The following is a 12,170-nucleotide window of genomic DNA, read 5'->3' on the forward strand; positions in this document are numbered from 1 at the left end:
CTGATTCAGGTGAGAAACTGCAAAAGTTAGTGACTGAGTATAGAAAAGTGTGTGAAAGGAGAAAGTTGAGAGTAAATGTTAATAAGAGCAAGGTTACTAAGTTCAGTAGGATTGAGAGACAGGGTAATTTGGAAGTAAGATTGAATGGAGAAAAATTGAAGGAAGTGAAGTGGTATAGATATCTGGGAGTGGACTTAGCAGTGAATGGAACCATGGAAGTGGAAGTGAGTCACAGGGATGGGGAGGGGGTAAAGGTTCTGGGAGCAATGAAGAATGTGTGGAAGGAGAGAACATTATTGCGGAGAGCAAAAATGAGTATGTGTGAAGGAATACTAGTTTCAACAGTGTTATATAGTTGAGGCATGGGCTGTAGATAGGGTTGTATGGAGGAGGGTGGATGTGTTGGAAATGAAATGTTTGAGGACAATATGTGGTGTGAGGTGGTTTGATCGAGTAAGTAATGAAAGGGTAAGAGATTTGTGGAAATAAAAAGAGTGTGGTTGAGAGAGCAGAAGGGGATGTGTTGAAATGGTTTGGCCATATGGAGAGAATGAGTGAGGAGAGATTGACAAAGAGGATATTTATGTTAGAGGTGGAGGGAACAAGGAGAAGCGGGAGACTGAATTGGAGTTTTTAGGGCATAAATTTCCAGAAGGATGTGAAGCAGGCATAGGATATGGTGAATTGAAGGGATATGTTATACAAGGGGTGATATGCTGTGATTGGGATGAACTATGGCATGTGAAACAATCAGAGGAAATCACGGAAATTATTTGTTTGGTAAAATCAGTAGGACCTCTTTTTGAAAGGGGTCTTGAGGCTGTAAATTTATTATAAGATTCATATTTTGTAATATATTTGACATTTTTTTTCCAAAAAAGTTTCTTCCAAAAGTCTAATTCATTGAAAGTCAGGTTTGGAATTACTATACCACAGGTATTGGCCAGAATATCAAGCAACAACATATAACTTAAAGGATTTCACAACATTTGTATTTGATAAAGTAATACTGTGTATATGACCTTAAATGATGTATTTCATATAGTGGTGTTATCACTGATCTAGTTTTCATGAAAAGCACCCAAAGCAGGCATGATGAGGATGAAGATGAGAGTGACAAGTTTTCAGATATGGAGATGAATAAAAGCCAATAGAATTTCCTTTTCTTTTTCCTTATTTGCCATTTTCCACACTAGTACTTAAGAGCTTTTTGTTTTTCATTACAAATGAGTGAATGCTTTTGTTCATGTTTTAGGAGTTGTATGTTGTATGAATAATTACATTATCTTTTTGTTTTTAGAATTAATTCCATTTACTTAGAAATAATGCTTTAAGTTACATATGTGTGAGCTAGAGAAATATTAAATCCTTGTATATGGTGAAATAGTTTTTGCAAAATATTCTTTGCCAATTTAGGGGTGCGAACAATACATCAGAGCATCTTATATTATGCAAAATAGGGTAGATATTAAAGTTGCAAGAATATCAGCTGTATTTTTGCCTCTTTATGGATGTATGAATTTGTTTCATGTTATTGTTTTCTTCAGACCCTGATGCCCCAAGTCGGCAAAAGCCTAAATTCCGTGAATGGCATCATTGGCTGGTTGTAAACATTCCTGGATGTGCAGTCAGTGAAGGGGAGACGCTAAGTCAGTATGTTGGATCTGGTCCTCCAAAAGACACAGGTAAAGCTAAGGGATTTACTTTCATTCTGTTTAAGGATAATGTTTATGTGGAATTCTCAGTATTTTATAACTGGTACATTTGCCTATTCCTGGGATGGTTTCATACCTTTAAGACTTTAGCTCCATGTAGATCGCTGTATTGATTTTGTCATTGTTGCTGTAGACTGAGGTTTGGGAATTTTCAAAATTTATTTATTATTTGCTTTGTTGCTGTCTCCCGCATTAGCGAGGTAGCGCAAGGAAACAGACGAAGGAATGGCCCATCACATGCACATGTATATACATACACGTCCACACATGCAAATATACATACCTATACATCTCAATGTATTTTTTTTTTTTTTTTTTCCGCTGTCTCCCGCGTTTGCGAGGTAGCGCAAGGAAACAGATGAAAGAAATGGCCCAACCCACCCCCATACACATGTATATACATACGTCCACACACGCAAATATACATACCTACACAGCTTTCCATGGTTTACCCCAGACGCTTCACATGCCTTGATTCAATCCACTGACAGCACGTCAACCCCGGTATACCACATCGCTCCAATTCACTCTATTCCTTGCCCTCCTTTCACCCTCCTGCATGTTCAGGCCCCGATCACACAAAATCTTTTTCACTCCATCTTTCCACCTCCAATTTGGTCTCACTCTTCTCCTCGTTCCCTCCACCTCCGACACATATATTCTCTTGGTCAATCTTTCCTCACTCATTCTCTCCATGTGCCCAAACCACTTCAAAACACCCTCTTCTGCTCTCTCAACCGCGCTCTTTTTATTTCCACACATCTCTCTTACCCTTACGTTACTTACTCGATCAAACCACCTCACACCACACATTGTCCTCAAACATCTCATTTCCAGCACATCCATCCTCCTGCGCACAACTCTATCCATAGCCCACGCCTCGCAACCATACAACATTGTTGGAACCACTATTCCTTCAAACATACCCATTTTTGCTTTCCGAGATAATGTTCTCGACTTCCACACATTCTTCAAGGCTCCCAGAATTTTCGCCCCCTCCCCCACCCTATGATCCACTTCCGCTTCCATGGTTCCATCCGCTGCCAGATCCACTCCCAGATATCTAAAACACTTCACTTCCTCCAGTTTTTCTCCATTCAAACTCAATGTATACATATATATACACACACAGACATATACATATATACACATGTACAAATTCATACTGTCTGCCTTTATTTATTCCCATCGCCACCTCGCCACACATGGAATAACAAACCCCTCCTCCCTCATGTGTGCAAGGTAACGCTAGGAAAAGACAACAAAGGCCCCATTCGTTCACACTCAGTCTCTAGCTGTCAAGTAATCATGCCCGAAACCACAGCTCCCTTTCCACATCCAGGCCCCACAGAACTTTTCATGGTTTACCCCAGATGCTTCACATGCCCTGGTTCAATCCATTGACAGCACGTCGACCCCGGTATACCACATCGTTCCAATTCACTCTATTCCTTGCATGCCTTTCACCCTCCTGCATGTTCAGGCCTCGATCACTCAAAATCTTTTTCACTCCATCTTTCCACCTCCAATTTGGTCTCCTACTTCTCCTCGTTCCCTCCATCTCTGACACATATATCCTCTTGGTCAATCTTTCCTCACTCATTCTCTCCATGTGACCAAACCATTTCAAAACACCCTCTTCTGCTCTCTCAACCACACTTTTTATTTCCACACATCTCTCTTACCCTATTATTACTTAATCGATCAAACCACCTACACCTCATATGCTCTCTCAACACACTCATTTCAATATTTTCCACACACTCTCTACCTACAATTACTATCGTCAAACCACCTCACCCAATATGTCCTCAAACATCTCATTCCAGACGCCCCCTCCCCAAACCTATCCATAGCCCATCGCTCCAACCATCACATTGTTGGAACCACTATTCCTTCAAACATACCCATTTGTGCTTTCCGAGATAATGTTCTCGACTTCCAAACATTCTTCAAGGCTCCCAGAATTTTCGCCCCCTCCCCCACCCTATGATTCACTTCCGCTTCTATGCTTCCATCCGCTGCCAGATCCACTCCCAGATATCTAAAACACTTTACTTCCTCCAGTTTTTCTCCATTCAAACTTACCTCCCAATTGACTTGACCCTCAACCCTACTGTACCTAATAACCTTGCTCTTATTCACATTTTACTCTCAACTTTCTTCTTTCACACACTTTACCAAACTCAGTCACCAGCTTCTGCAGTTTCTCACTTGAAACAGCCACCAGTGCTGTATCATCAGCGAACAACAACTGACTCACTTCCCAAGCTCTCTCAACCACAACAGGTTGCACACTTGCCCCTCTTCCCAAAACTCCTTTATTCCCCTCCCTAACAACCCCATCCATAAAGAAATTAAATAACCATGGAGACATCACACACCCCTGCCGCAAACCTACATTCACTGAGAACCAATCACTTTCCTCTCTTCCTACACGTACACATGCCTTACATCCTCGATAAAAACTTTTCACTGCTTCTAATAACTTGCCTCCCACACCATATATTCTTAGTACCTTCCACAGAGCATCTCTATCAACTCTATCATATGCCTTCTCCAGATCCATAAATGCTACATACAAATCCATTTGCTTTTCTAAGTATTTCTCACATACATTCTTCAAAGCAAACACCTGATCCACACATCCTCTACCACTTCTGAAACCACACTGCTCTTCCCCAATCTGATGCTCTGTACATGCCTTCACCCTCTCAATCAATACCCTCCCATATAATTTCCCAGGAATACTTAACAAACTTATACCTCTGTAATTTGAGCACTCACTCTTATCCCCTTTGCCTTTGTACAATGGCACTGTGCAAGCATTCCGCCAATCCTCAGGCACCTCACCATGAATCATACATACATTAAATAACCTTACCAACCATTCAACAATACAGTCACCCCTTTTTTAATAAATTCCACTGCAATACCATCCAAACCCGCTGCCATGCCGGCTTTCATCTTCCACAAATCTTTTACTACCTCTTCTCTGTTTAACAAATCATTTTCCCTAACCTTCTCACTTTGCACACCACCTCGACCAAAACACCCTATATCTGCCACTCTATCATCAAACACATTCAACAAACCTTCAAAATACTCACTCCATCTCCTTCTCACATCACCACTACTTATCACCTCCCCATTAGCCCCCTTCACTGATGTTCCTATTTGCTCCCTTGTCTTATACACTTTATTTACCTCCTTCCAAAACATCTTTTTATCCTCCCTAAAATTTAATGATACTCTCTCACCCCAACTTTCATTTGCCCTCTTTTTCACCTCTTGCACCTTTCTCTTGACCTCCTGCCTCTTTCTTTTATACATCTCCCACTCAATTTTCAAAATATATATTAAAAAAAAGAAATCCTATATAATTGAAGGAAAATGTTAAAACATGAAAAGTGGGAGTGTCATGGAAAGGGGTTTTGTGAAGAGAGATGTGGTGAAAGCCTTGCATAAGTTGAATTTCTTAAGAAAAAGGGTGACTGTGTTGTTGATTGGTTTGTTAAGGTTTTCTTTGTATGTATGGATCTTAGTAAGGAGCCTGAGGATTGGCAGAATGCATTTTTAGTGCTATTGTATAATAAGAATAAACAAAAAAAATTCTCATAGGAGTATTAGCTAAGTATTTTGCATGTATATAGAAATTGACATGAAAAGATTGATAGCAGGTGCTGGGATATATAAGACAGAAAAGTGAAGAAGTTCAAGATAGGAACAAAGGTGGAAAAAGAGAATTAAACTGATACTGTAGCATCTGAAAAATTCTTTACATAGATCTCACTTTTGTGATGGGTTTCATTGTCATTGAGAAACTTAATTGGTTATTGTCGTTACAGGACTTCACCGCTATGTATATTTAGTGTTCAGGCAGAAAGGCAAGTTGACCTGTGATGAACCACGTCTAACAAACACGTCAGGTGAGATATTTTTTAAGCAAGTTATTTGTGTGCAAAGGTTGTGTAAATGGAGATGTTAGCTTATTGTGACAATTTAGTTCATTTATAAGTGCTTACATTTGTGTGCAAATTATTTAAGTATCACTTTATAATAGTGTGGAAGTATGTGTTGACCTGAACACACTTCATATTAATTAAGGGTATATGCAGGTAAACTAAGAATCTACGTACTCTTGGCCCACCACATGTTGATAGGAATAAAAGGTAAAATGATAGAAGTTTGATTTTCTGTTTTACGGTTTTTGGATGTTACAACATGAGCACAGTTTTGTTCATTACATTTATATTACTTTCATTTATTCTAATGATGAGCTATCATGGAAGTGAAATTTTTTGGAGTATGGTGTCAACATTTTCTATTTTCAGGTGCAAATCGAGGATGTTTCAGTATTCGTAAATTTGCTGGAAAGTATGACTTGGAACTTGTTGCTGGAAATTTCTACCAAGCAGAGTATGACTCTTATTGTGAAGCATTGTACAAGCAGCTGAAAGGTTGATGTTTCTCATTTCATGTGACTTTGTTCTTTGAGTGTCTTTCATATCACTGCTTTGAATTGAAAAGATATTTCTTGTAAACAAAAAAGTTACATGCATCTTGTGAATGAATGAACTAGCTGCCATTTGTGAAAAATGCTTCATCTGTTGCAGATTCCTCTTGTAATGGTAAATGCTTTGTATAGCTTTCATTAAAAGAATCAAGATGTACTATAATTGCTGTGTTTTTCTTTACCTTCCTGTTATACTTTTTGAAAAAAGAGATGGTTGATGTAAGAGTTGTGGTGAGGTATGTTGGCTAGTGACAAGCATCTTTGCAGATGATACTATGTTGTTTGCCAAGTGTGAAGAGGAGTTGCAGAAGATTGTAAATGTGTTTTATGAAATATATAAGCATAGGCAATTGAAGGTAAGTACAAGTAAAGTAATAGTGTTTGAAACAGAGTGAAGTATAGATTTTACAAAGCCCTATAAAGTATGAGATGAAAGTGTACTAAACTGTGTCAAAGATATGGGAGGGGCAAGACTGGAAGAGGCAACAAAAGTATTTGGGAGCTATCTTGGGTAAGTTTGATGATATGGAAAGACCTGTACAGGGTAGAAGAGTCATTGGGTCCCTTTATAATGAAGAGTATAAGTGTAACTATGGAAGTGAAGAAAGGATTAAGAGACATAGTCCTCCTGATCCTGACCTGTGCAGCCAAAACATGGGCATGGGATGAGTCACAGAGGTCATCTATCCAGGCTTGGGAAATAAGGTATGTGGGAGGAGCATGTGGTGTGACTAAATGATTTGATGAAAGTAATGAGGGGGGTGTATAAGAGCTTTGAAATGGCAGGGAATGCAAAGGGAATGAATTGTGATGTGGTAGATTGAGTGAAATGCAATAGCTGGAAGTGGTTTGGGCATATGAAAAGACTTGCAGGACAGGAAGTTTATAGGAGAGTATATGATAGTACAGTTTAAGGGGTTGGTGTGAAAGAAAGACCATGTGACATGAGAAAATATAATGGAAGAGTGCATGTGTATGACACAATTAGCTGTCTTTTCTTTCTGCCTCACCCACATATGGACTGCTGGCATCCAGTCCACAAACACAATTTCTCCTTGGTGTACGTGACTTGACAACACTTAACTCACCGTCGTAACTCTAGATTTTCCTGTAGTGAGCACAGTGCGCTAGCACAACCTTTTGGCAAAAGTTGTAGGAGAAATAGATGAAAACAAGGAATATTTAGGAAAGTTAAGAGTAAATGTGAATAAGAGCAAGGTAATTAGGTACAGTAGGGTTGAGGGTCAAGTCAATTGGGAGGTAACTTTGAATGGAGAAAAACTGAAGGAAGTAAAGTGTTTTAGATATCTGAGAGTGGATCTGGCAGCGGATGGAACCATGGAAGCGGAAGTGGATCATAGGGTGGGGGAGGGGGCGAAAATCCTGGTAGCCTTGAAGAATGTGTGGAAGTCAAGAACATTATCTCGGAAAGCAAAAATGGGTATGTTTGAAGGAATAGTGGTTGTATGGTTGCGAGGCGTGGGCTATGGATAGAGTTGTGCGCAGGAGGATGGATGTGCTGGAAATGAGATGTTTGAGGACAATGTGTGGTGTGAGGTGGTTTGATCGAGTAAGTAACGTAAGGGTAAGAGAGATGTGTGGAAATAAAAAGAGCGTGGTTGAGAGAGCAGAAGAGGGTGTTTTGAAATGGTTTGGGCACATGGAGAGAATGAGTGAGGAAAGATTGACCAAGAGGATATATGTGTCGGAGGTGGAGGGAACGAGGAGAAGTGGGAGACCAAATTGGAGGTGGAAAGATGGAGTGAAAAAGATTTTGTGTGATCGGGGCCTGAACATGCAGGAGGGTGAAAGGAGGGCAAGGAATAGAGTGAATTGGATCGATGTGGTATACCAGGGTTGACGTGCTGTCAGTGGATTGAATCAGGGCATGTGAAGCGTCTGGGGTAAACCATGGAAAGCTGTGTAGGTATGTATATTTGCGTGTGTGGACGTATGTATATACATGTGTATGGGGGTGGGTTGGGCCATTTCTTTCGTCTGTTTCCTTGCGCTACCTCGCAAACGCGGGAGACAGCGACAAAGCAAAAAAAAAAAAAAAAAAAAAATTTAGGAAGGAACACTTGGTAGAAGTAGTAGGTGGGAACATGAAGCAGGAGCATTTAGTAGTAGTCAGTAGGAACATTAGGTAAGAGCCTCTGCAAACACAATGCTAGAGTTACCTTCTGCTAATGGCCTGTTAAGGGTGAGGCACTAAAGGCTAAGAAGCAGTGGTAGAGTTCATTATTATGACGACTATTGCTGTAACCTCCCTCTTGAGGGAGTTCTAAGTGGGAACAGGTGTCAGGGATATAGATAGATAAATAGTTCGCTTCAACCACAATCAAAGAAGTATTTATATTTATATTTATTTTGCTTTGTCGCTGTCTCCCGCGTTTGCAAGGTAGCGCAGGGAAACAGACGAAAGAAATGGCCCACCCCACACCCATACATATGTATATACATACACGTCCACACACGCAAATATACATCCTATACATCTCAATGTACACATATACATATATACACACGTACTTAATTCATACTGTCTGCCTTTATTTATTCCCATCGCCACCTCGCCACACATGGAATAACATACCCCTCCTCCCTCATGTGTGCGAGGTAGCGCTAGGAAAAGACAACAAAGGCCCCATTCGTTCACACTCAGTCTCTAGCTGTCAAGTAATAATGCCTGAAACCACAGCTCCCTTTCCACATCCAGGCCCCACAGAACTTTCCATGGTTTACCCCAGACGCTTCACATGCCCTGATTCAATCCATAACAGCACGTCGACCCCGGTATACCACATCGATCCAATTCACTCTATTCCTTGCCCGCCTTTCACCCTCCTGCATGTTCAGGCCCCGATCACTCAAAATCCTTTTCACTCCATCTCTCCACCTCCAATTTGGTCTCCCACTTCTCCTCGTTCCCTCCACCTCTGACACATATATCCTCTTGGTCAATCATTCCTCACTCATTCTCTCCATGTGCCCAAACCATTTCAAAACATTCTCCTCGTTCCCTCCACCTCTGACACATATATCCTCTTGGTCAATCTTTCCTCACTCATTCTCTCCATGTGCCCAAACCATTTCAAAACACCCTCTTCTGCTCTCTCAACCACGCTCTTTTTATTTCCACACATCTCTCTTACCCTTACGTTACTCACTCAATCAAACCACCTCACACCACATATTGTCCTCAAACATCTCATTTCCAGCACATCCACCCTTCTGCGCTCAACTCTATCCATAGCCCACGCCTCGCAACCATACATCATTGTTGGAACCACTATTCCTTCAAACATACCCATTTTTGCTTTCCGAGATAATGTTCTTGACTTCCAAACATTCTTCAAGGCTCCCAGGATTTTCGCCCCCTCCCCCACCCTATGATTCACTTCCGCTTCCATGGTTCCATCCGCTGCCAGATCCACTCCCAGATATCTAAAACACTTTACTTCCTCCAGTTTTTCTCCATTCAAACTTACCTCCCAATTGACTTGACCCTCAACCCTACTGTACCTAATAACCTTGCTCTTTTTCACATTTACTCTTAACTTTCTTCTTTCACACACTTTACCAAACTGAGTCACCAGCTTCTGCAGTTTCTCACATGAATCAGCCACCAGCGCTGTATCATCAGCAAAGAACAACTGACTCACTTCCCAAGCTCTCTCATCCACAACAGACTTCATACTTGCCCCTCTTTCCAAAAACTCTTGCATTCACCTCCCTGACAACCCTATCCATAAACAAATTAAACAACCATGGAGACATCACACACCCCTGCCGCAAACCTACATTCACTGAGAACCAATCACTTTCCTCTCTTCCTACACGTACACATGCCTTACATCCTCGATAAAAACTTTTCACTGCTTCTAATAACTTGCCTCCCACACCATATCTTCTTAGTACCTTCCACAAAGCATCTCTATCAACTCTATCATATGCCTTCTCCAGATCCATAAATGCTACATACAAATCCATTTGCTTTTCTAAGTATTTCTCACATACATTCTTCAAAGCAAACACCTGATCCACACATCCTCTACCACTTCTGAAACCACACTGCTCTTCCCCAATCTGATGCTCTGTACATGCCTTCACCCTCTCAATCAATACCCTCCCATATAATTTACCAGGAACACTCAACAAACTTATACCTCTGTAATTTGAGCACTCACTCTTATCCCCTTTGCCTTTGTACAATGGCACTATGCACGCGTTCTGCCAATCCTCAGGCACCTCACCATGAATCATACATACATTAAATAACCTTACCAACCAGTCAACAATATAGTCATCCCCCTTTTTTAATAAATTCCACTGCAATACCACTGCAATCAAAGAAGTATGGCACATAAAGTATTTTCTCCAAGCATTATGGTTAATGACTGTTAATATATCCTAATGAGTTGAAAACCCAAGTGCTAAGCTTTGAATATGTGGAGAGCTCTGCACATTGACTTTGCATACTAAGGAGTAACGTCTGCATAAAGAAATCTGAACCTGTAAGAAAAGATGATGCTTGCCTCAGCAAAGGAGAGTTAGGACTTTTTTTATGCTCCACATTTTCCTTGTTTGTAAAGTATTGCCAGGAGCAAGTAAAGAACGTTCTCATTTGTTCATGCCCACTCTTTATCTCGTGTAATGCACCAAAACCAGACTTACACTTAACAGTTAAGCCCCAGAGACATTTTTTCCCCTCTTTATACCACATTGCTCCAGTTCCCTCTATCCCATGCATGCCCCTCACCCTGATAACTCAAATCCTCTTTCACTCCATCCCCCATCATCATCTTGGTCTTCTCACCCTAGCTCTCTCTCCTCTTTTGACTTGTGTAACCTCGTAGTCAGTCTCTCTGCTCATCTTATCTGTGTAAAAACCAATTCAGCACACCCCAATCAGCTCTGTCATGGCACACTTACTACTGCACATCTCTCTTCCACTGTCATTCCTTACAGAATCAACCCTCACACTATATATCCTCATGCATTCCATTTCCATCACCCACCAATTTTTGTCCTTCATAATTAGTGCCCAAGATTCGCACCCATACAGCACTGTCAGTACCACTGTACCACTAAACATACCCATCTTTACTCTCACAGACTGACCCCTCTTACTCTTCATTACACCTAGGACCTTTGCTCCTTCATCCACCCTGTGGTTCACTTCAACTCCCATTGTCCCGTGTGTTGCATTGTCCAGTCCCGGATATCTTAAGAACTTCATTCCCTTCAGGTTCTCCTCATTCAAATTCGCACTCAAACTAATCCAACTTGCCCCCATCACCACTCTTAAACCTCACAAACAATTTTATTTGCATAATTTCTCAATTGCTTTTCCTCTCAAACATTGATGCTAACTTCTGCAGTTTCTCAAGATTTTGGCACTGGAGCCATGTCATCTGCAAACAGGAACTGGCTCACCACCCAGGCACTTCATTCTCAGCATACTGTTGACCAGCTCCTCTATCAAAACTCACATATTTGATTCCCTCACCCCCCCCCCCCACCCATAAACATTAAACAGCCATGGTGACATCATTCACACTTAATACAAACTCACTTTCTTTGGAACCATTCAACCTACCTACTTTCACACATGCCTTACTCTCCTGGTAAAGACTCCTCTGCATCTAATAGCTCTCTTCCCACACCATATATTTGTAACACCTTCCAAAGGGAACTGCTGTGAACCCTGTCCTATCTTTACTCCAGATCCTTAAATGCCACATACTGATACAAATCTACCTCTTTATCCAGGTATTTTTCTTACACAGTTTTCAAAGTAAACACCTGGTTCACACATCATCTACCACTTCTGAAACTGCAATGTTCCTCCCCATTTGGATGTTCTGTGCATGCCATTACATTCTTAGTCAACACTCCCATACAACCTACCAGTTATATTCTGCAAACTTATACCT

General features: G+C 41.0%; 1 protein-coding gene across 1 annotated transcript in view; it reads left to right on the forward strand.

Moving 5' to 3' along the window:
- The window catches only part of LOC139754808 (protein D2-like), a 28,434-nt gene extending 22,040 nt beyond the window's left edge, over nucleotides 1-6,394 (forward strand). Inside the window, exons 4-6 of the mRNA XM_071672643.1 lie at nucleotides 1,548-1,685; nucleotides 5,564-5,644; nucleotides 6,050-6,394. Coding sequence (XP_071528744.1) covers nucleotides 1,548-1,685; nucleotides 5,564-5,644; nucleotides 6,050-6,180 — 350 coding nt within the window. The 3' untranslated portion in view covers nucleotides 6,181-6,394. The remainder of the gene's footprint in view (nucleotides 1-1,547; nucleotides 1,686-5,563; nucleotides 5,645-6,049) is intronic.
- Nucleotides 6,395-12,170: the final 5,776 nt, after the last annotated feature.

Source organism: Panulirus ornatus, chromosome 17 (genome assembly GCF_036320965.1).
Source record: "Panulirus ornatus isolate Po-2019 chromosome 17, ASM3632096v1, whole genome shotgun sequence".
NCBI classification, from domain to species: domain Eukaryota; kingdom Metazoa; phylum Arthropoda; class Malacostraca; order Decapoda; family Palinuridae; genus Panulirus; species Panulirus ornatus.